This window comes from Gossypium arboreum, chromosome 10 (assembly GCF_025698485.1).
Source record: "Gossypium arboreum isolate Shixiya-1 chromosome 10, ASM2569848v2, whole genome shotgun sequence".
In the NCBI taxonomy this organism is placed as follows: Eukaryota; Viridiplantae; Streptophyta; class Magnoliopsida; order Malvales; family Malvaceae; genus Gossypium; species Gossypium arboreum.
Genome location: NC_069079.1, coordinates 2602014 through 2626551, shown reverse-complemented (window position 1 = coordinate 2626551; position 24538 = coordinate 2602014). Strand labels below are relative to the sequence as shown.

The 24538-nt window shown below is 28.8% G+C and overlaps 3 protein-coding genes and 1 long non-coding RNA gene across 4 annotated transcripts; 2 read left to right on the top strand and 2 right to left on the bottom strand.

Moving 5' to 3' along the window:
- The first annotated feature begins 6317 nt into the window (after positions 1 to 6317).
- LOC108487284 (ras-related protein RABA1f) lies at positions 6318 to 8154 on the top strand. The gene is made up of 2 exons (XM_017791585.2): positions 6318 to 6790; positions 7435 to 8154. Exons 1-2 carry the CDS (start codon positions 6570 to 6572, stop codon positions 7865 to 7867), a joined length of 654 nt encoding a protein of 217 aa, XP_017647074.1. The 5' UTR covers positions 6318 to 6569; the 3' UTR covers positions 7868 to 8154.
- Positions 8155 to 9005: 851 nt separating this feature from the next.
- On the bottom strand, positions 9006 to 11503 carry LOC108487582 (uncharacterized). Its single transcript, XM_017791953.2, has 8 exons — positions 11115 to 11503; positions 10617 to 10654; positions 10434 to 10517; positions 10256 to 10342; positions 10122 to 10156; positions 9918 to 10003; positions 9363 to 9428; positions 9006 to 9263 (listed from the first exon to the last, which is right to left on the bottom strand). The coding sequence occupies exons 1-8, from the start codon at positions 11179 to 11181 to the stop codon at positions 9229 to 9231; spliced, it is 498 nt and encodes a 165-aa protein (XP_017647442.1). The 5' UTR covers positions 11182 to 11503; the 3' UTR covers positions 9006 to 9228.
- Positions 11504 to 12577: 1074 nt separating this feature from the next.
- On the bottom strand, positions 12578 to 14647 carry LOC108488362 (syntaxin-61-like). The gene is made up of 8 exons (XM_017792647.2): positions 14433 to 14647; positions 14268 to 14350; positions 14040 to 14153; positions 13819 to 13932; positions 13522 to 13688; positions 13299 to 13389; positions 13137 to 13202; positions 12578 to 12989 (listed from the first exon to the last, which is right to left on the bottom strand). Exons 2-8 carry the CDS (start codon positions 14319 to 14321, stop codon positions 12879 to 12881), a joined length of 717 nt encoding a protein of 238 aa, XP_017648136.1. The 5' UTR covers positions 14322 to 14350; positions 14433 to 14647; the 3' UTR covers positions 12578 to 12878.
- A 7444-nt stretch (positions 14648 to 22091) lies between these two features.
- LOC128281915 (uncharacterized) lies at positions 22092 to 24153 on the top strand. The gene is made up of 3 exons (XR_008272198.1): positions 22092 to 22169; positions 23190 to 23263; positions 23864 to 24153. It is a non-coding gene; the product is annotated as an uncharacterized LOC128281915 (long non-coding RNA).
- Positions 24154 to 24538: the final 385 nt, after the last annotated feature.

The window sequence follows — 24538 nt, the reverse complement described above, 5'->3', positions numbered from 1 at the left end:
TAATCGACAGAAAATAAACTTATTAAATTCGTTACAACCATCAAGTTTTAATAATTTATAAGGGAGGTTTACATTATTTGCAATGTGAACTCTAAACCCGTCGAAAGTTCTATATTGAAACTACATGATATTGATGCTTTTGCAAGGAGTCTACACTTGGTGGCTCAATTGCTCTTTTATATGCACTAATTAAAAATAATATTTTCGGTTGTTGAGGGTTCGATTTTTCTCTTAAATATAAAGTAATATTAAAATTTATGATCAGTGTTTATCTCCTTAATAGATATACAGAACGTGAAAGATTAATTGTTAAATTCGTTAAAAAAAATTTATCATCAATTGAAAATGCATAATACATTTTTAAGGAAAGAATATAACTTTAAACACATTTACAAACAATTTTGTTGAAACCCTAAAACGCTGACCCACAGAAAGGGTGGGTGGGTCTATAAACCTTTCCTGTTGTTTATGGTATTGCGACAGGCAACAGCAAACAAGAAGGGTAGCAATGATAATATGTACCGAGTGGTCAATAGAGGAAGTGAAATATATTTCTATCTGTTGAGAAAAAAAAAAGAAATATATTTGTATTTGACGTGCACTCTGGTGAGAACAGTGTTTAATTAAACCCCCCCCCCCTCAAAGACAACCTCATAGCCATAGCCCTCACCCCCACACTCTTCCGATTTGACAAAGCCATATATATCAGCCTTGCCTGAATACATATATAGGATACGATATGTCAAGAAATAACTTCGTCTGCTTTTCTAGCTAGCCACTACACGTCACATTTCGCTAATATCACTGTGCTTCTTTTGCATGGACCGTCACCCATCATAATCATGGCTATTCTTATAGATTCCAGATTGAATGGAGAAACGAGCAATGGCCGTTCAATGTAACCCCTTCCATACATCCCTATAGTCTTCCAAGGGGAGGAGGTTGAGAGATGGGATATCTGTCACGAACTGGACACGTGGCGTGATGGGAGTGGTCAATTTTTTTATATGTTTATTGTGTACATGTGGGATTAGGTGTGTAAACAGTAGGTTTGATTGGATAGTTGTGGTGTGTGTTTTGAGCACGTACACTGGGGGGATGATGCCAAGTTTATACTGCAACGTGCGAACAAAAGAAACAAAGATCGGTAGGCTGCTGCTATGCTATTGCTATGCAAGCATACAGCCTCTGGTGCTCAGGTTCTCCAATCTCCAACCACTATAAGAAAACCACCTAATGAATCATGTTGAGTGCAGTTAGATTCTCGTGATAAAACTCATCTTCCAACTCTCAAACTATATTTACAAATTTTAAATTAATTATTATTCATGAATTATAAAAGTAGTTAATTATTAATACCTCAATCGTGTTAAAATAAAGACTTAATGATAAATTTAGCCATTAACATTTACATATTTTACCAAAACGGCCGTAATTATATTTTTTAGACTTTTTTTTACCATCAACTTTTTTTAACTGTTTTTTCTAACAGATTTGATGAAACTACTTTTATTTACGAGAAGTTTCAAAAGATTATTAATAAATTAAACCGAAAATATTGAATGTGTGCATTTATTTTAAAACTCTTTTAGATGATTACATTTATTTTCTTTAAATTAAGAGTTACTTTTTAACTTCATGAATTATTTATTTATTTTATTATTTCCACGTGTAATTATTTTATTATTGAATTATCTAAATAATAAATTACAATTCATTACAAATATTTCACATATGAAATTCCACATCATCCGTTAACTTTTTAACGGTACTTTTATCAAATCTGTTAAAAATAATAATAAAAGTTGATAGCTAAAAAGACTCAAAAATACAATTAGAATCATTTTGACAAAATATATAAACATTAATGTCTAAATTTGTCATTAAACCTAAAATAAAATAAAACCATGTAACAAGAGCCGATACATATGCCTTTCCTCACAAGACAAAGATTACATTGCATTTTTCAATCATGAAAACTTTTTCCCAGTTAAAATAATTTCATGATATTAACATATTTTATATTATTATTTAAATTATGAATAATGATTTGATAATAAAGTCATAAATTTTTTATCTATACAAATGGAGTAATGAGGCTAACAAACGTTGTTAATTGACATTTAAAAATTAAAAATTATATAAAAACTTGTGACATATGGTAGTCTTTTAACTCCAAAAGTGGAGCTAAAAACTCTACTATTTCTTTAATAAATAATAATTTATTATTTAAATTTCTAACTGAGTCCATGTTACGAATTTTTTATTGCTTTTTTCTAAAATAATTAGAATATGTGGTTTAAATATGTCATGCGTCCTTATAATTTGATGAAATTTGAGATTTGATCTTCTTAAAATGTTTGTTTGTTTTTTAGATGTTCTTAGTTTTCAATAACTAGCATCATTAATATATTTCATCAAAATTTGCTAACTTACCATATTTATTGAGAATATATATATATTATAATATCAAGAATCACCTATAAGATAACCCCTCCCCCAACTCTTAAATAGGAGGATAATCGTGCTTTGGCGTGCTTGAACTCACGTCCTCTTGCACTGACAATAATATTGATATCAACCGAGCTATGACTCACTTAGCAAGAATTAATGGTGCATTTGTTTCAAGGAAAATGACTTGCATAAAATGTTTTTTGCATTTACCTATGTTTATTTAATTAAAAACAGATTGGTTAATAAAAATGACTTAGAAGTTAACAAAAATAAGCTCATTTTCTTATAAATTGACTTTCCCTCTTGAAAAAGTGTAAGTCATTTTTCTTATAAATTAGTTATTTTATGAGTAATTTTATTTGTATATAAAATTTAACTTGAATCAAACCTAATATTATTATATTTATAAAAATTTGTAATTTTATTTTTAAAATATTTAAAATTTTAAATTATTAAAAATAAAATATTATAATGTGTAATATTATTAAACATGCATATTTAATTATTTATATTTAATAATATAATCTATTATTTTAATAAATTGTTTAATATTATAATTTTATTTTAATAATAAAATTTAAAAATAATATTATTATATTTTAAATAATATTCTTAATATATTTTGAAAATATTTATATTCATATTTTAATAATAAATATATATTAAAATTTATAAATGTTTAATAATAAATTTTATAGTAAAATATGAATATTTTAATTATATAAATATGAATATTTATTTAAATCATGCTTAAACAAATACAATAATTTAAATTAAGTTTAGTTAGATATTTTATTATTATAAAAATTATCTTATTATATAATAATTTTTATTGCCAAAAGGAAATTTTACTGTAATTTTCTATAATAAATATATTTATGTTGTATTTCTAAAATAACTTTTAGAAAATGGTTTTAAGAAAATTTACGAAACAACAACGAAAAATGTTATAATAGAATTATTAAAACACTAAAAGTATTAACTTTTTAGAAAATTAATTCATTTCAATAAATCATTTTCCAAAAGTTGTTTTTAATGAAAGGACTGTGACCTAAGTTAACAAGTTTTCAAAACATGCCAAAATTGAAAATAACTTTGTGAAAAATTGACGAAAAATATTCAACAATTAAATTTAATTTTTTAAAATAATACAAATTATTTTTCAAAATTTTAATCCAAATTTATTAAAATATCATAACTGAAGGTATATATGAAGTTTAAATATAGAGATGTTATATATAAATATAATTGTTTAATGCAACTACTAATTGTTCCTTTGTTTTTCAAGTTAAATCAGGTCATGGGGCTGCAACAATTTGATAGCCCATCGATTTGCCTTCAACTATAATTTTTTTTTTATTATTATTATTATTATTATTATTATTATTATTATTATTATTTTAAAAATTTGAATTATTTTGAAAATTTTAATGTTTTAACTTACACGCTACAAACTTTTTGATTTCAGCCCACCAATATTGATAATCATGATTTCTTAGACTTTCCTCTCCTCTGTATATATTTTGGAATTTAATTTTTGAATTTTAAAAGATATAAATGTAATTATATTAATTGATAAATACAGAAATAACATATCTGAATAATTAAATGCAGAATCCATCCTCCAAATATATTATTTGAAATAACTTTGGATAATATAAGATTAATTGATAATTTTAAAGAAAATACATTTAAATTATTAAAATAGAATTAATTATTATAAAACATAAATAGAATTTAACTTAAACATAAATAATTCTGAATGAGATTTACACAAAACATTATTTAAACCAAATTAAAACTATATAAATGATTATTTTAAAAAACTGGTAAAATTAGAATTCCACATTTAATTGGTAATAGTAAGATAGATTTCAAAGTGGAAATTATTTTATGAAATTTTTCTACCACATCATTCATGATCTCTTTCCAATCATTTAATGTCATTTCAGTAAACTTTTCCAATCATTGACACATTATTTTGAAAAAGAATTTACCTGAATCTCAAACCCTAAACCTCAAAACCTTAAACCCAAATCCTAAATTAAAACTTATAATTTAGGGTTTAAATTTAAGATTCAAGATACTAAAATTATGTGAAAAATATTACTAAAATATTATTAATTAATTTAAAAGAAACCTTTAATAATGTAATGTGAAGGGTCCATAAAATAAATTTTCTAATCGATTATACATTAAACAATATATGTTCATATAGAAACAAAAAAGTTAGACGATAATAGTAAGTATACTGCTAATGCAATCATGGCTGCAGTTAGTATATAATTGATGCCATTGTGCCACCAAAGATGGATATTTATTTTATTTTCTCCATTCTTTACTCTTTCATCATTTATGCCCCAAGGTTGTTAGATATAACCAAAATATATAAATCAATTAACAAGACTTTTCAATATTAAGAAAAAAAAATGACAATTTGTTTTTATATAAGACTTTTCAATATTTATTTACTTTTACAAAGTCCAAAATTCAAATTTAGACTTATGGGAATTTTCAAAGGAAAAACAATTATATAGATCAAGTAAATTAATTTATAATTTAATGTATATTTTTCTTTATTTTTTACGTGCTTAAAGAGGAAATCAAATTAATTTTCTCAAGAAAAGATAATATAAAACAAATAAAATTTGGATTAAAAAGGATTAATTTCACTAGATGTCCTCAAACTATCACTTAAATTTTAAACTGGTTCATACATTTCAAAATATTTTAATTGGATTCACTAAGTATCAGTATTGTATCAATTCGGTCTTTCCTTCGACCGAATCGTCAAATTTGATTTTAATGTCAGTTCAGATCCGACATGAAGCATTTTTAAAACTCGTCTATTAAAGTAAACAAGCAATTGCCATATGAACGGATTTTAAACGTAAATAGTATCACTAAATTTTAGAAGTATGTATTCTTTTAACACATTATATCCAAACAATTCTTGCTAAACTGCTTACAATTTCATCAATGTGTTTTTAATATGTTTAAAACCAAAATCGAGTTAACATTTAATATTCGAACTGTTGTCAATATTGATAAAAAGACCTAATCGATACAAATTATAGATATTTTAAGAACTCGATTAGGACTTTTTGAGATCAGAACGAGCTTACAATCTCGAGTATATTTTAACCATGTTTAATGGAATTAAACCTTAAAAATAAAATTGGCAATCACATAAGATTATATCACGATTTGATCCTTGAATTATACAAGTTTTCCCACACTTTGACTCTTAAACTTTTTTTATACCATTTTGATACTTCAACTATCATTTTCGTTCTATTTTATCTAGAAAATTATCGATGTCAAGTAAGAATGTCATGCATCAGTTCTTATTGGAAAACACTTTTTTTTTTCTTTTGTGGTAAACAAAGACAAAAATGATAATTCAAGTACCAAAGTGAAAAAAAATAGGTACTAAAATGAAAAATAAAATACAATTTAGGGACTAAATCATGAAATTTAGGTATTACAAAGTTACTAACCCTTTTACCAAACAAACCCGATTAATATAAGCTCCCAAGTCCCTGTACTTTTTCATTTAAAATTTATCCTCTCCACTTTTCTAGTTTCAAAATTCATCTCCAATTATCAATATCATTAAAATTCTTCTTTAAATTTGTTGGCGTAATAGCTTGAAATAAAAGAAAATGCTCATTTGACAACCATGTAACAGAAAAATAACACTGTAATAAACCCGAATTTAAAAAAAAAATAACGATGTTAATAATTGGGCTTGCATTTTTAAATCTGAAAAGAAGAGTGACTAAATTATTAAAAAATAAAAATAAAAATACTAAATTCAAAATGTACAAATAGTTGTGGGACTTTTTTCACATTTTAACCAACAAACTTTTCTTCAAAAACTAGTGAAAAAAAAGGTTAACACTGTTTCTTTTATACCCAGTCCATCCAAACCCAGAAAAAAAAATACACATTCGAAAAAGAAACGCCTTTTTTTTTAATATATATTTAAATTTCCATTTACAATTTTAAATATTTTTTGACGCCAATCAAAGACAACAATCGGACGAACGAAGAAGAAAACCCAGAAGAAAAGAAAAGAAAGCAAAAAGGAAAAAAATTCACGTAACAGAGGAATGGGAGCTTACAGAGCAGATGATGACTATGATTATTTGTTTAAGGTTGTCCTGATTGGCGACTCCGGTGTCGGAAAATCCAACCTTTTGTCTCGATTTACAAAGAACGAGTTTAGCCTTGAATCTAAGTCCACCATTGGGGTTGAGTTTGCAACCCGTAGCATTCGTGTTGATGATAAGGTCGTTAAAGCTCAGATTTGGGACACTGCTGGCCAAGAAAGGTTTTAATTTTTTTTAATTTTTTAATTTTTCCTTTGCATTATTTTCTGGGCTGCAAATCTTGATCTGGGTTTTTATTATTTTTGCTTAATTTGAGTATTTGGATCATGTTTTTGTTTTTTTTTTTTTGCTTAATTTATGATAATCATTTCCTAGGCGATAAATGAATTGTTATATAATGTTTCTTGTGCCTTTAATTCTTGACATTGTATTGAATTATGCTCGGATGATTCATTATATATATATAATTTTGTGTTTTTTTCCTTGTGTTGTAAAGCATAGTTTATTATAATTAAGACTTAATTATCACCAAAGATAGAACACTGATTCTTTGTTTCATGATTAGCATGTTTCTGTTTTGGTTATTTAACTAGAAAAACTTACAATTTCATCACCAATGTTATGAAAATTGAATTTTTTGCTAGTAACTGTTTTTACTCTTAATGTTGAAACCATACTTACAAGGGTTGTAGAGTGGCATTCAATGTATTAATCATAGCTTACCAAAGAAAGATATTAAAAAAGATGGAAATGAAAGCCATTTTTATTACAATTCCCTGCACTATGATATGTCTGATTTTACTTTTTGGACACCCTTTTCCAAGTATGTTCTAATTTCTCTGTTTACTCTCTTTTGTTGTCAAAGATATCGTGCGATAACAAGTGCGTACTACCGTGGTGCTGTTGGTGCTTTACTAGTCTATGATGTCACTCGTCATGTTACATTTGAAAACGTAGAAAGGTGGCTGAAAGAACTTAGAGGTCACACCGATGCCAACATCGTGATTATGTTAGTTGGAAACAAGGCGGACCTGCGTCACTTGCGAGCAGTCTCCACTGATGATGCTAAAGCTTTTGCCGAACGAGAGAACACCTTTTTCATGGAAACATCCGCGCTAGAGTCTTTGAACGTCGAGAGCGCATTCACCGAAGTGCTGGCTCAGATTTATCGTGTTGTAAGCAAGAAAGCTCTTGATGTAGGAGATGATCCCTCGGCTTTGCCTAAAGGCCAGACGATCAATGTAGGATCAAAAGACGATGTATCAGCTGTGAAGGGAGCTGGATGTTGCTCGGCTTAAGGATGGTGAAAAAAGTCAAAAAGAGATATTTAGTTGATATCTGCATAGAAGTTTTTGCCTTGCATCACAAAACGTGAACGTCAACAAAGTATCAACCAAGTTTTTGACATTGTGCTTTGGAACATGCTAAGCACAACTTGTCCATGTTTAGCTTGAATTCTAGGACTTTAAAGTTACTGGTTTTTATGTTATTTTTTTTCGTTGTTAATTTTCAGACAGATTGCTTTTGGTTCTTTCCTTTGTTCATTGCCTTTTTAAGTGCAAAACCATCATAATTTTACACAAAATTGATCTCTTGACCATTCTTTTTTTTTTCAACAGAAAAGCTAAATCATTATTCGCAAACAGATTACCACAGTTTCTGTCTGCATGGTTTGTCTTTTCTTTCATGGAACATATGGGTTACAGAAATCATATCCCGTGGAATTACATACATATGTACGTGCACACAATCCCAGTTGCATATGTGTTTGCCCGTGCATGCACGTTATAGGCAAACAGGGGAGCGGAAGAACCATGATCATATTTCGAAAGGAGTGATTACGCTGAAGCTGAATTATATATAAAGCTCTGCATATCCATGAACTCCCATTTGAACTGGAATTCATTAATTTAATTTTGTTGAGGGATTTGTTTACTGTTTCCAACTAGAGTTGATGGACCTCTCAACTCGTCTATTACCGTCCACAATTAAAATTGTTTTTCCAAATCCATAAGCATCAGTTTTAAAATAAAATAAATGCATGAGAAGAGCGACCATCCCCATGGTAACCCACTAAAAAATCTTACATTTGCGCTTAATAAAATAAACATATGCCCTATAACACATAACATAACACATAACATATAGAATAAGAATAAGATTGGGTTTAGATGGATACTGCATTTACTTACGGTTAGTATAAAAATAACGGAATTAGTGAAATTAAACATTGCAGTGCGAGACAAAAAATAAACTAAACACGTTACATCACCCATCCAAACACAACCTAAGACTGCATTATCGAATAGGATACGAGACTATAAATTGACCCCAAAATTGGACTCTATTCATTCAAATTTAAAATCGATCCAACCCTAAACAAAATGTACTTGCATTCAAATGCCAACAAGTTTAGACTCAGGAGCATAAAATCACTTTAATTCAAAAAAACGCAGACATAAATTATCAAATTATGTGCCACCGAATAGGAAGAAAAACAGTGTTAAGAGCTGTAACCATCACTTTTTAACGAAAAATAAATTAATAAAAAAAACTTTGAATTTAAACTATCTATTTTGCTAAATTGTAGAAAAACACACATATAGTCTTCTATTGAAGGAAAACATTTGATGTATATGAAGCTTTGTATGAAGGAATGTCATTTTCGAGCTTCAACCTTCTTCTGCTCCCTCGCTGAAACAAATTCGATTATGAATGTCCATCAATCTCAAACTGTCAAAAAAGGGGGAAAAAAGTTGGGAAATAATAGTTGTGGTGGTTCCAGATTCTTACCAGCTTTTTCTTCTTCTCGTTTTTTAGCAGCTTCTTCTCTCTGTTGACGAATAAGAGCTAGGCGTTCTGTATCACCACAATTTTCGAAGTAAGTACTTCATAAGGAAAAATGGTAATACAATAAACCCCACAGGATATACTCTTAACCATTGCGCAAAGCAGAACCGACACGCCAAGCTATACAGTTTTTCCATTTTGCATGTAACTTAAGGAGTAGGAATAAATTTAGCATGTTTAAAGATTTCAAAAGTACTCAGCTTGAACACACATCTCAGATTAATGAGCAACAATTACACAAGCATTATAAGTTTTCAACCTACAGAATCCAATTCCCTAACATCAAGACAAGAGGAAAAAACGTGTGAATTAACCCTTAAACTGGAGTTGATAGGGGCAATGGATGATTGTGTTCCAAGATAAATCTACAACTCGCATAATATGAAATCAGAAGTTAGTATCTGTTGTGCCTAGCCCATTCTATTAACTTGATGGGATTAACAAGTCATTTTGTAAAGGAAGTTAGATAAAAGGTAAAACAATATCAAATTAGCTTACCCAAATCTTTTCTTGCTTGTTCTGTTTTCCCTTGCTCTTGCAGCCTCATGTATCGTTCATGGGCTCTCTGCTTTTCTAGTTCCTCCCTATAGACAGTAAGACAAAATATATTTGATGGAGCATAATATGAAAAGAAAACAAACCATGACTTGAAAGTACCAAAAGTATAATATGGAAAGAAAAGAAATAGCATATTTTACAAACCTTTCACGCCTTGACAGTTCAGTAGTTTTACCAGCCTACACATGAGAGGATAAAATCAAAACATAAATAAAGCATTAATCATAATAACATACAATCACTAAAATAGTTTATAGGGGAGTCTTTGTGAAACTAACATCGAGATCTCTAGCTTTCAAGTTCTTTGGCTTCACCAAATTCGGATTGTTGACCTCAATAACACCTTGAGTTCCCTTGCGCTTTTGCTATTGGTTGGCAATAAGAAATATTTCAGATTCCCTAATCATTCATATGCAAAACAAGTGGAAAAGAAAAACCCGGTTATGATAAACTTACTTCAGTTTCATCTTCGGATTCTTCTCCAGACTCCTGTCCAGATTCCTCCTCGGATTCTTCTTCCTCTTTGTATGCAGCTTCTTGCTAACAACAATAAAGAGTAGAAGAGTGAGTTCTTACTGTTTTAGAACACGCATGACTATTATACGCGTGCGTGAGGGTGTCGAAATAGAGAGAGCGTACCCGCTTAAAAGTGCGAGGACGAGATGAGGTACCAGCAACTGCAAACACAAACAATCCGAGACAACAAAAAACATGGTTTTATCAGGCAGTGTGCTTGCAAAAGTGATTTCAGAGGAAAGAGCATCAGTTAACCCTAATCCTAATTTAAACAATGCTTCATTATCATCAATAGTGATAATTAACCTAAAATTTACTCTAAGCAGATAATACAAAACTAACCAAACACAACTATTCTAACTTTTCAAGCAAAGTTTTTGGACATATATTTTCAACAAACCAATAGAAGAAAATATCAATGTGATCAAAATTTCAAAAATTTAAACAACAATTTCGTAATTGCAATAATCTTTGTCAATCATAAACTAACTGTGTACATACTTCCATAATTTCAACTAAAATCATCTAAAAATATCTAAAAACATGGCTTTTAATCGAATATTTTCGGGAAAAATAAACTAAAAAAAAAACTGAAAATTTTAGAAGATTAAGAAATCTTACGCATCTCTTCAGGAGTAGAGAAGTGGCGTTGACCGGTGGGCTTTGCCTTGAATTTTCCTCTTCCCATTTTTATTAACAGAGAAACAGAATCGCCAAATACTATAAACTTTAGGGTTTACAAAGAGGAGAAAAAATACTATGAACTTTTTATTTAAAAAACCCCTGGCTGAATCTAAGAACCCTACTATTTAGTCAACTCGTGATGTTAGTCTCGTGGCGTTTGGGTTTTTATTCTATGGGAACGGTCTTATGTGAACTTTTCTCCGATTGTGACTTCCGAATCTGACGCCGTATATATAAGAATGATCTGACACAATAGGTTGGTGTGATTGTATATACTCTCCCACTTGTATCTGAGTTGAATTTAATTAAGGTTTTATCGCTGTTTTGGTTGAAAATTATTTCCCAATGCTATCAATGGAGGTGTATATGGCGGGGTAGAGTCGGGTACAAATTAAAATTTTAGGTTGGTTTGTTAGGTGTAGTTTATCTAAAAAATAGATTTAAAATTTTAATTAAATTCAATTCATATAAAAATATTAAAATTAATCTCGGTCAACTCTTATTAACTTTTTATATATTTTTATAAAAATTTATAATAGATCAAAATTACTAAAAATATTAAAATAGATATTTATTAAAAATTAAAAAATATTTTTATTTAAATAATATTAAAATAAATACAAGCAAATACTTCTCAAATAGTAATAAAATTAAAATAACTAAAAGTTATACAATATCTAAATAATAACAATAAAATAATAATAACACAATAGTGAAATGGAAGCAAAATAATAAAAAACAATAACAAAATAGTAAAAAGAGAGAGAGAGAACAAGAAAATAGTAAAAAAATCATTTTTTTTTTTACATATTCGGGTCGGGCCGAACTCAGGCCAAAAAAAGGCTTACTTAAGGCTTGGCCCATTTTCTAAATGAGCACTATTTTTTCTCAAACCCATTTTTTAAGCTTATATTTTTACCTAAACCTTCTCACTTTTTGAGTGGGCCTTCACGGCCCGACCCATAAATAGGTCTACCTATAAAGTCATTTATCTTAACCAATAGTCAAGGGTTCGATCCTCGTTTTGGGTATGAAACAGCTTTAAAATTCGTAATCAGCATGTACTCACTTAATGAGCCTACAAAATGTAAAAGATTAATTACTAGATTCACTCTAGAGAAAACAAAAAAAAAAAAAAAAAGAAGGAATATTAGTTTTTTGAGGGTATATTCTCCCACTTGTATTTACATTTTTCTTGAGAAAAATAATTAAAATATCTTTTAAAAGTTTTAAATTTGTTTAAAATTACTTTAAGAAGGAAAACGACTTGGAAAAATTCAAGATTATGATACATGTAAGTGAATAATCTTCCAAAAAATAATTGAAAGTTTTAACACCACTAGAACATAATATATCATTCAAGATACATGCTGTTGTGTAGAGAATGAAAGCGTCGAGAGTTGTATCATATGACACAGACCTTTTATTATTTAACCATAGAAAATTACAGAAGAATACACCGCACTGAAATAGAGAAGCAAACAGTAATAGTACATATATCCTAATCAAGTTCCACAATTCTTGAAAATACACAACATATCATTTCCTTGGTTCTCGTTTCGTTTTCTAAGTCATCGTTTCGAAACTATAGATCACTCCCCGATCCGATTCCTCTGTATTCTACAACTCCCATGGTTTATTTTCAATAACGAACCACTTCCGAATATGAGTATCATAAGACTAAAAGCCTTCTCTCCGGTCTCAAGTGAAGAAGACCAGAATGAATAGAATAATGAACAAACCCAGCAAAAATGATATCATCATACACTGGCCCGTTGCACTTGCCTTCTTCATAACCATAGCTACTTTCTTCTGCAAGGAGAAAAAAAAGGAAATTTTCATCAAAAAGGCCAGCAAATTCAGCTGATGTTGGCAAATGAACAGAAAAGCCCAAATATTTAACTTCCGGATCACGATTCAAATGTGTTTTATATCTGCAAATCAAGTTGACAGAATCACCTGAACAAAATCCAATCTGTTTGTTGTGCTGTCCATTTCATTACCTAAATCATCTATTATCTTCTCCTGAAATAAACAGATTCAAGTATTAGCATATGAACATATCGACTACAATACCAATAGCTTTGGTATCCGGTAAACCAGAGAGATTGCAGTACTCACCTGTGCAAGAAGTTCTTCATGTATGGTAAGACCAACACCTCCTATTCTCTCAACACTGGCACTAAGCTCGTCCAACTCCTCATCCTGTTGCCTAAAACCATCAATTGATAAACAATCAAAAACCAGCAAAATCGGACAAGGAAGCATGTTGAAGAAACAAATGCCGTAAAAAAAAAAAAAGAAATAATGGAAATGAGCAGGGGAAATCGAGAAAACCCTTTACCTTATAAGAAGCATTTGTCTGTCTGATTCCGATGATATAAAGTCATCATTATCTTCCACGGTGTACATGTTGGATCTATCTGGCAGCCTCATCAATTCTCTGTGCATTGCACTTGCGCTGTTGCCGTTTTCTTTTCCAGCCACTACAGCTTTCTTCACATTCCCGACCTGATCAAACAAAATAATCCTAAACAAGCTATCCATAACCAAAAATGTAGAAGACTAAGATTCAACATGAATTACAAAACCAAAATTTTCCATGGATTGAAAATTCCATAGATAAAATATACGATGATACCTGAGTTCGAGCAGAGCTGGTCCATCTCCTCCGATTTTCAAGTTCCACTTCATCAATGCCATACAATGAAGGATCCCTAGCTGCCACAGAAATTGCTTTGTCCAATTCATCTACCTTCCTATCAAGAAAGAAGTCTTTTGAGCAATGGCAAATTGGATTAAAAAATTTCCCTGTTTTCGAGAATCCAATCCAAACAGAGTACGAAAACTTAAATTGAATACCTGCCACTCAATGCTCTCGCAATTGGTGAATAGTTCTTTCGTGAGACGAACTCGTTGTTCGTTTTCGGGACGAATCCTCTCCCATCGGTGAAAACTTGACTGCAATTTATCGATCTAAAACCAAAAACCCTAAATGTCAACCAGTGGGAAAAAAATCCCAAAAGAGAATATAAAGAAATACAGTTAACAAATAAATGAAACGATAAAAAAGGAAAAGACCCAACATACAGATTCTTGAATCTCTTCTTTAACGATGTAAAATGGATCTTGAGCTTTAGACATCTTGTAAGTGACGGAAGTAAAATTATATCCTTGAAACATTTAGAGAACAATTCTTTAGCGTTCATTCAAGTAAAAAGAAACAACATAATTTTTTTTCCCATGGCTTCTTACCTCTGCCACTGATCTGAGATAAACCCAGCAAGGAAGATCGGCGTTTCCACTGATCGGAACGACGATGACGACAAAATGCGATTTGGTTCTATATAGAGCCCTAAAACAGAGAAAAGGATTCGAGATTTTGGACTTTGGGCATCATCTTTTTGTGATTTTTCGTTTTTAATTGATGGGTTTAGGCTGGCTGGCTTCACAATTCTGGTCCTTCTTCCCATTTGAGGTTTGAAAAACTTTAGGCCGAAAATGATCGCAAGGTTTTCAAATTGGTCCATGTTAATTACTGCCAGCCTGAAATATGCAGAATTTGTAAAAGCCCAATAAATTTTTACAAGTTTCTCCTGTTAACTAGATTTAATGAGTAATATATTATTTAGTACCTAAATTTAATTTTAATATTCAATTTAATAATTAAATTTTGATGATTAGTTCATTACTTGAGTTTTTCTTTATTCTATACAAGTACATAAGGTTGTTTTCAATATTCAATTTGGTATCGGTAAATATTAAGTTTATTTATTAATTTTATTCTCAAACTTAATTAAATTTTATACGTATTCAAATTCAAGATCAAATTCGACACAATAATTAAATTTAAGGTAATATATGTTAAAGCTAATAACATAAAACTTAATAATATTTAAAATATATATTAAAACAAAAAAACTCGTAAAATATTTGAAACGAGTATTATTACAAATTAAATTCACTTAATCAATAATTTGAACTACTTAAATTAGAATTCAACTTAATTATTATTAAATTTTTTTTTCTAATCAAACCTGAATAATTTCTAAATATTTAAAAAAAAGGAGTTAAAAGTTGTAAATGTGTTCTGCTTCAATGGTTCAATAAGAAGCCGACAGCGTCTGATCAGACAAAGACCGGTCTAGTTCCCTTTTTGGCAAGTTTCATATGGGACCTACCTACCACACATATTACGCCACGTGTTCTCATATTGGTTGATAAGAGGAAGTCACAATCTAAAAGGAAGTTGAAAAGGAGAAAAAAAAGGAACCAAAGCGTGAAAGAGAAAGTTTTGGGGGATTCAATTCTCTCGAGGAGCCAATAAAAAAAAAAATGGGCAGCAAAGAGCTGAAATGACTAGTTTACGCCTCAATCAGACGGTTAAGGAGTTGGTGGGCCCCGACACGTGTACGACGCCCGATGAGGCAGTGGTAGGTAATTAAAGAAACATCGGGGCGCGTGCAGGGATGATTGACATGACTAAAGTACGATGAAAGCTGAGACAAACGCAGCAGGGGGGAGGGGTGGGGGGAAGCAGCAGCAGCAACTCGCGTAAAAGTCGAGGGGTTGCTCTGTCATCTACAGAAATAAAAAAGGTTTAACTTTAGTCATTGCCCCCCGCATTTAATTATGACATCCTTCAATCTTCCCCACGCTCATAAGTTCCACGCGCCCCCTTAATTGTCAGAATTTTCTATTTCCCTCGAAGAAAGTTATTTAATTAAAATATGATATTTTTATTTTATTTTATTTTATTTTCAAAATTTTAAAATTAAGTTTAACTGTTAATATATATTTTTAATTTATTTATACGATATTTTGAGATAAGAAAATAATAATAAACTTAAATTTAATAAAATAATTTTAATATCATTAACAATTTTAATAAGTAAAATTAAAACAATGAAAAGAACTTCAATTTTAGTGTATTCAAATAATATTTTTCCACTTTGACTTGCTGTTATTTTAAATAATTTTAAATTATTTTGGAGTTATTTCTTTTATGGATGCAAAATATTCAGTCAAGTAAGGCATTGGTTTGGAATTTGACTGTTCATGTTATAACGTAAGAAAATTAACTGACATTTAACAGTTGTAAATTCACATGTGTCTTTCTAAATTAAATGAACAGACCCTACTCAGTCAATATGATTGGTAATAATAGGTTTTATTCGTTTAAATGAAATATAAGTAGTAAATTACATGTAATTTTTGATTATTTAGTAAGTTAAATTAATTTTAAATGGTAAAATGATTAATTTTTTTAAAAATTAGTTTATTTTTAATCTTACAAACATAGGGTAATATATCCAATTTTTTAATAAATAAATCAAAATGCAATATAATTTTTAATGTAATAGCGTCAATGATACTTTTACCGACGGTTTATTCACTCTTAAAAAATCAAATCATTAAGTTGAAAACTTGCAAAATCCATTAGTCTATTACCAGCAAAGATGCTTTTATGTATATGTCTGGTTTTATTGTCCTTTATGGATGACTCATGGTCTTTGGTCGTGGTCCAAAACCCTAGCTTTTTGACAAGTTTTTTTTTTTTTCAAAAGCTGCTTAAGCACGTAGATTATGATCATCTTCTTCCATATATATATAGTTTCATGCACCTTCATCCTTTATTTTTTATGGGATTTCTTTTAGCCTTTGTATATATGGCAAAGAGTTGCGTATGCATTAATCAAAGCCAAACAATGGAATACAACTATACAAAGTGATGGGAAAAAAAAAAAAAAAAAGCTAATTGATACGTTTTGTCGAGAGAACAATATTGCCTTTTTTTTTGTGTGTGTGTTTACATGTTTATATTTTTTAAGAATGTTGTGATAATTTGTCTGAACATATTTTTGGTTAGACGAAAAGAAATGAAAAACAACATGAGAATTAATGCCTTAATTAATCAGTTTCTTTAAGTACTTAAGTTTTTATAGAGTTTAAGATATCGACTCATCAAAGATATATTAACTTTAAACAAATGACATTTTCAAGATTTTTGGAAGAGGAATGAATCACGACTTAACAATATAATTTAAATTCTTATCAAATAATTATTAGAGTAATTTGGTTTCTTTATTTTGATATCTGAATAATAAAAAAGAAAAATAAAAGTTCCGGAAATGATTTAAGATTTTGACATGATGACAACAAAATGGGCTACAAACATGACAGGTTGCTTTTGTTTCACCTTAATTTTGCTAATCTCCCCCCCCCACCCCCTTTTCTCTCTTAAATTGGTATAATCAACAACTATAGGGTACAAATTGGAGTGAATAAGCATAAAAAATAAATAATTAAAACAAAGAATTTTTTTTTTTAAGATGCAAAATATATTTGTAGGGCCAAAATGCCAATCTCTTTGTGGCTAATTTTCAACGAAGTACATTGGTTTGATCAAATTTAAATGCGAATCAAAGAATAACTTTATGGTACATCCCTGGTAGAATTGTTCATGGTTGGATCATCCGTCCAGGTTTAAAATTTAGTTTGAAAAATGAGAAATTTTGAACAAAAATCTGATGTCTGAAAAATAGGTTGGGTAAAATTTAAAACTCATTTTTTTATATGGGTCAAACATTGGGTAAGATTTTTTTTACCCGAGCTCAGCTCGTCCAGAATGTATTATGTTATTAAAATTAATTATATTAATTATGTATGTTAAATAATAATTAATCCAATAACAATTAAACCCATTACCCAAAACTTAAAAAATGCTCAACTAAATAACCCAACCCAAAATATAAAATTTTAAAATTATATTTAAATACAATAAAATATTTATTATACTTAATTGTGTTTTTAATATAAATACTTTTTAATGTGTTAGAAGAAAATTATTTTAGATTTTTTAGTGCATTTTGTGTATTATATTTAAAAATTATTTTTAAATAAAAATTAAATTGAAAAAATAAAATATAAGTGGGCCAGGCCAGGTTTACTTCCTTAAATTGGGTCAAATTTATGCAAAAAAAATTAAGCCCGTTTATTAAACAATTCATTTAATTAACATAAAGTATATTCAATTATTGATCATAATTAAATTATATTAATTATTTTTACAATTAAAATACTATAATAATAAAATATTTCAAACCACAAGCAAGCCCTTAATGAAAACAATAATATTGTACTTCAAAAATTTTAATAATTTTTAGTTATTAATTGAATGAAAATACTTAAATTAAATGTTAATGTATCTATTATGTATTAGTTTTATATTATTGAAACATAAATAAAAATATAATTTAAAATTCGATAATTTAAATCATAATAAATTATCTTTTATCATAATTGAAAATTTTAAATCATAATAAAATTACAAATTAATATGATACAAAGTGTAATTTTAAACTTAATAAAACATTATTTGAATATTTAAAAATTAATAATAATAAAAACAAGTTTAATATCAATTTAGTACTATAATAAACAATAAAATTATTTTATCTATCTAATTTTTCTCAAAATCATATTATTGTTATTATTGGTATATATTCATATGTTTAGTGTTTTATTGTAAAATTTGTGCCTACCATAAATAATGTATGTTGAAATTCATATATATATATATATATTACAATATATTATAATATGTCTTGTTTATAAACATGTTTTTCACAAATTTAACAAATTGTTATATTTTGATCGAGTCTTAACTCGATTGATATATGTATTGTTATCAGTATAAGAAGACATGAATTCAAGTACGATGAAATGTTTTATCCTCTTATTTATTAATCGGAGTGAATTATAAATAATTTTAAATATTATTTAAAAATAATAATCTGAATATATTATTAAAAAAGCTATCTTAAGACATAAGTCAAAGAACATGATTGTAAGATATAATGATGATTAAGAAAACATTTTGACATCGATTTCAAGCATTATCGGATTCATTTTTGTTAATTTTTTATTTGTTGCTTAAATACTATGGTGCACGTGAGACTGAGCATCATCATTCCTTTCTTTCAACTCATCTATGACCACTTTTGGCTTTGGTCTCTGTCTTTTTCTTTTTGCCATTTCATTTTATTTTGTAATAATATGTTATTACTGCCAACGTCTTTAGAATTCCACCCTTCAATCGGTTAGATCATCTATTCGTCTAAATTTAATTAAATTGATTAGATTAATTTATTTATTTAATTTAATTAAATAAATTATTAAAATTTATAAAAATTAAAATCTAATTTAACTGTTCTATATCAATTCGAGTCAATTAATTTAATATTTTTTTAACTTGTATCTCAATCTAATTAATTTAATATGGCTGAAACAACCATGATTACTGCTTAAATAGGTCAAAGATTACAAAATTAAAACTGTTTGCTAAATTTCAAAGAGAGAATTTTTTTTCTTTTTGAACATGGGGTGGACAGAGCAAACTTTTCTTTTGTTTGAAACATGAGTTTTGAGCAGTTTTGGTATTTGCTTGTTCTCCTCCACTTAGTTTGATAGTTTAAAAGGATAAAAATGTAATTATATATTTACAATGACATTCCTAACTTATTTTTTCATTCTTTATGTCAAATGCACATTGAAATTATTAGGAATAACGAATAAAATATCAAATAAAGTAGGACAATGCAGGATGGTTGTGGACTTATCTAACATTCATAAAGATAATAATGATATTCAAATTTTAACACGTATGATAAAATGGAACAAAATATGTCAATAATATATTGATGATGAATCTTGTAATATCCTCCTCCTCGTGCTCCATTGTTATTCCTACTATTATATATAGGGATTGTCACACCCCAAGTCCGGCAGATCCAAGATTTAGAGGTGTAGATGGTAAATTGTTTAGCAAAGTATAATCCACCCATTTGCTTTTTTGGCGTATATGTGTAGGCATATAGTAACTGTTGTGTAAGTAAGTGAATATTCTATTTCAGATTATTTTGTTAACTAAAGATAAAGGTTTTGTTAAGTGAAATGATAATTATGGTATGAGTTACCGCCAAATGTATAATACGCCCTGTTTGCCTTAGTACTGTGTTGGTTGGGTTATTAAGTGATCTGGTTAGAAACCAATTGGATAGACTAGTCTGATATCTTTTATGCAAGGTTCTCACTTATATTTCTTATGAAAACTATAAACCATTAAGGAGGGAAAATTTTGAAATTGGTGACACTTGTTAAGTTCCACTACAAGGAAATGGTTCATATATATGTGTGTTAAAAGGGTTTGTAGGATAAGTTCTCTTATTCCTTCGATGTTACTCTCTAATTATTTTTTTTTAATTTAATTATATCTCTTCTTCCTTAAGCTGGAAGTAAAAGCTCTTAGTTTAATCAGTAGTCATTCCATATTTAGTTGTTGTTGCTAGTCAGAGAAAGATGTCTGAGTTCGAAACTTCGAACTATTGTAGATAAGTATCAAGTGAGTCTCTACCCGACTCTTATATGTGAAATGTTTAAGTAGAAATATATATATATATATATATATATATATATATAAAGATGATGAGATCTATGACAATTGGCAAGTGTATGAGTATAGTAAATATGATATATGTTTTGTAATGATAAGTACAAAGTTCTGTTCAAAAGAATGTTGGTTGGTAAGCATGCAAATAAAGTTTGAAATACAAAAAGTATGAATCGGTATAGAATGCGAACAAATCTAGGTAAGTAAATGCAAAGCAATGATCCTTTGTGATGCCTCTAGCACGACAGTTATATTGCGAACCAAATTGGTAAATCATGATATGGAAACAAGTGTAAGACCATGAGGTTGACACCCATTGTATCGTATGGTATGAAAACATTCATGGTGTAGCCTCTAAAAAGATGAAGACTGGATTGGAAGATCACGATACATGAAAATATGCAAATCCATATGGCTGAAACCCATGACAATATATGATTGTATGAATATTCATGGTGTAGCCTTCGATAATGTGTAGATCGGACGGGCAAATCACGATACATAAACTTATGTGTAAGTCCATGAGGGGGAAACACATAGCACCTTTTGTGAAAGTCCGCCGGGACATTAAACACGCAATTTTGTATGTTGCCTTTATGGCGTATTCTGTTTAGCCATTGTGGCGTAATTGGTTAAGTTTTTCTAGTAGAATAAGATTATTTGCACTTATTATAAGTTCTGGATAAATTTTGATTTCTCTGTACTACTATGATAAGGTTACGATATGTCTGAAGTTAAGGTAGTTAAAAAATATCTATGATGTAATTGAATAAGTCTTAAGGGAATTTCTTAAAAAAAAAAAGTGTGTATCTGTATGTCCAAAGAGGGTATCCACTATGATAACCTGATATTTTGAAATTTAGGCGTGTTCGTAATTACGAATGAGATAAGTATCCATTAGTCTAAGTTTGTTTGTACCATGTAGGGTCAAATCTGAGTTATCTAGTATCCGCCATATCTGAACAGTATCATGTAATCTTCTGAAATCTTAGGGAATTAGAGTTATTGTATTTCTGATTATTTGGAGTTCTGAAATAAAATTGTATAGAATTCATTTAGATAATCTGTATAATTCATTATCTGTAATGACCCAAAATCCGTGGGCACCAGAAAAGTGTGTTACCCGGCCTCCGTCTTAGTGAAATAAGTTCGAAAATAATTATTAAAAATATTTATGAATCTAGTAGTGTGTTTAATTAGGTTTTAATTAAGTAATTTTAGCTTAATTTAGAGTAATTAGTAAAAAGGATTAAATTGAATAAGGGTAAAAGTTTAATTATAGATTAAAGAAAATTAGAAGGACTTAAGAGGAAATTAAACCATTTCCTATAGTGAGGCGGTTTAACGTGGAAAATATCAAAGATTTTATTGATTAAAAATATATATATTTATTTAATAATTAAGTATATTATATTATATTATATTATATTATTATATATATAAAAGAAACAAATAAGTTAAAAGAAAAGGAAATGAAAACGAAAACAGAGAAGAAACAGGGGAGAAAGAAGAAAGAAAAGGGGAAATAGGGTTTATGATTGGTAAGCTCAATCAAGTCCTTTTCTCATAATTTTGATATTTTAGAAGTCTTAAAACAAGTTTTTGATGAAATTAAGTTATTAGTTTGGAAGTTCTTAGGTTTTTAAACAAAGTTCATGTTGAATAAAATGATGAAATAGGGGTTTAATTGAATGAAATTCAAGTTAGAATAGATATAAGGATTGAATTGCAAAGTAAGCTATAAGTTTTGTGTTTTAGGGACTAAATTGAGGAAAATTCAGAATTAAGAAAATATGTTGAAAATTTAATAGTTAAATTTGAGTTTAAATGAAATTTGAATAGGAATAAGGTGTGAATTGGTGTTATAAATTTGGTTATTAACATTTTACATCAAAACAGTTTTGGGAAGTAACAATGGTCTGAATTTGAAAATTCACTAAAAATTTTATAAATTGAACTAGAGGATGAACAAAATATGGAATTAAAGCTTATTGAGTCTAGTTTCTTATAGTAGAAACAGTGTAAGCAATTAATTGATGAATCAAGAGATATTTGAAAGTTTGTAATACTGGTTCGGGGTGATTTCGATATGCCCTGTTTTAACTTTGGAAAATCATAAAAAATTGTAAAAAAAAATTATTATGGAGTGTAATTTATATATGTGAACTCCTTAATGAATCTAGTTTCAAAATAAATAAACAAGAACCTTATTCGAGTTCTGTACAATGAGATAATTTATTTTTAGTAGAGAGAGGTCAGAACTGTCAAATGAAATAACAGGGGAGTATTTAACGAATAAACTGTACTAAATGGCTAGACTAAAAATTCTGGAAATTTTATGGTTAGAAGATATATGAGTCTAGTTTTAAGGAAAATTTACGGATATTAATTTTGAGTTTCGTAGCTCAAGATATAAATAATTTAGTAACAATGACTCAAGTAGACAGCTTAATGGTGAAATTATATATATACACATTAAAAATGGTTAAATTTGCATGTTTAGGCTCATGAATTAAATTGAATCATGTTGTATTGATGATTATAAATTATTATTTTCGTAGCCAACAAAGAACCTGAAGCATCAGCATCGAAAGGAAAGGAGAAAGTCATCGAGGACTAAAACGGGATAATTACGGTGTGTATTACTATAATTCGAATTTTAATTATTATTGATTGCTGAAATTTTAATTGTTATGTATGGTAAATAAGACTTGAGGTAAGTATGTGAAATTGAAATTAGAAAAAGTAAAATAATACCCTATTAACTCGTCGGACTAGATTCGATACAAATGGCGTGCCATTGGATTTGTGATGTGATGAAGAGATTGTAGTTCGGGCGAGAAGATGTTTCTGTTATTATATACTTCGGTTTATCCGAATAGGCATTTAATGCCTTATTGGTGTGTTTGGGAGGATATATTATACCGGTGTGTTATGGACGATTTACAATATTCCGGGTGTGTTTGGGTTGGATATTCTGGTGTGTTTGGGTGGAAATCCACGTATCTGTCATAGTCCGAGCTTTGTTAATAGGGTAAATAATTGAAATGAAATTTTGAAAATGAGATTATTTGTTAATAGGGTAAATAATTGAAATGAAATTTTGAAAATGAGATTATTTGTTAATAGGGTAAATAATTGATGTTTGTAATTTATTAATGTTAAATAGTCTTGGATTATAGTAATACCAATCGAGTATATCCATACTCAAATGTCTGATTGTTTCCGCATGCAGGTTAGTAGAAGTCAAGTGTCCCGGCTCAGCATCCAGAACAATCCCGACTCCAACACAAACTTGGTGATGTATATTTTTCTTTTGGGTAAAGGTGGCATGTACATAGGTGTTATTTAGTCACTTGAATATGTATATTACTTTGGGTAGTGAAGGATGAATTATAAAATTTAGATGGTTAAATGAAATGGTAAGGAAAGTACATGATATTTTGATACATGAACATCAAGTTGTTAAATGAATGAAGTTTTTAATCAATTTTGAATGATGCTATAATAGTTATTAAATTAAAATTTTGTTAATAATATAAATATTAGTATATGAATGTGAAATATTGGTGTTGGTTGTTTTGGTTTGAATTTGCGGGAGGTTTAGGTAAAATAAGCGAAATGTTGCCAAATTTTATAAAAAATTTGGAATACTCGAACAAGTCCCGTTCTACTTTTAATACGTGTTTGAACTTCGAGAGTTCAAGATAGGGACTTAATTATTATATTATACTATGAAAGTTATATTAATTGTAAATTATTCGTAAGTTGTCTGATATGTCCGGTAATGCCTCATAACCTCGTTTCGGTAACAGTTTGGGGTTAGGGGGTGTTACATTATCAGTGTGATCTTGTAGGGTATTGAACGAGAATATTGTTTGACTAGTAAACTGATAGTATTTAAATATGT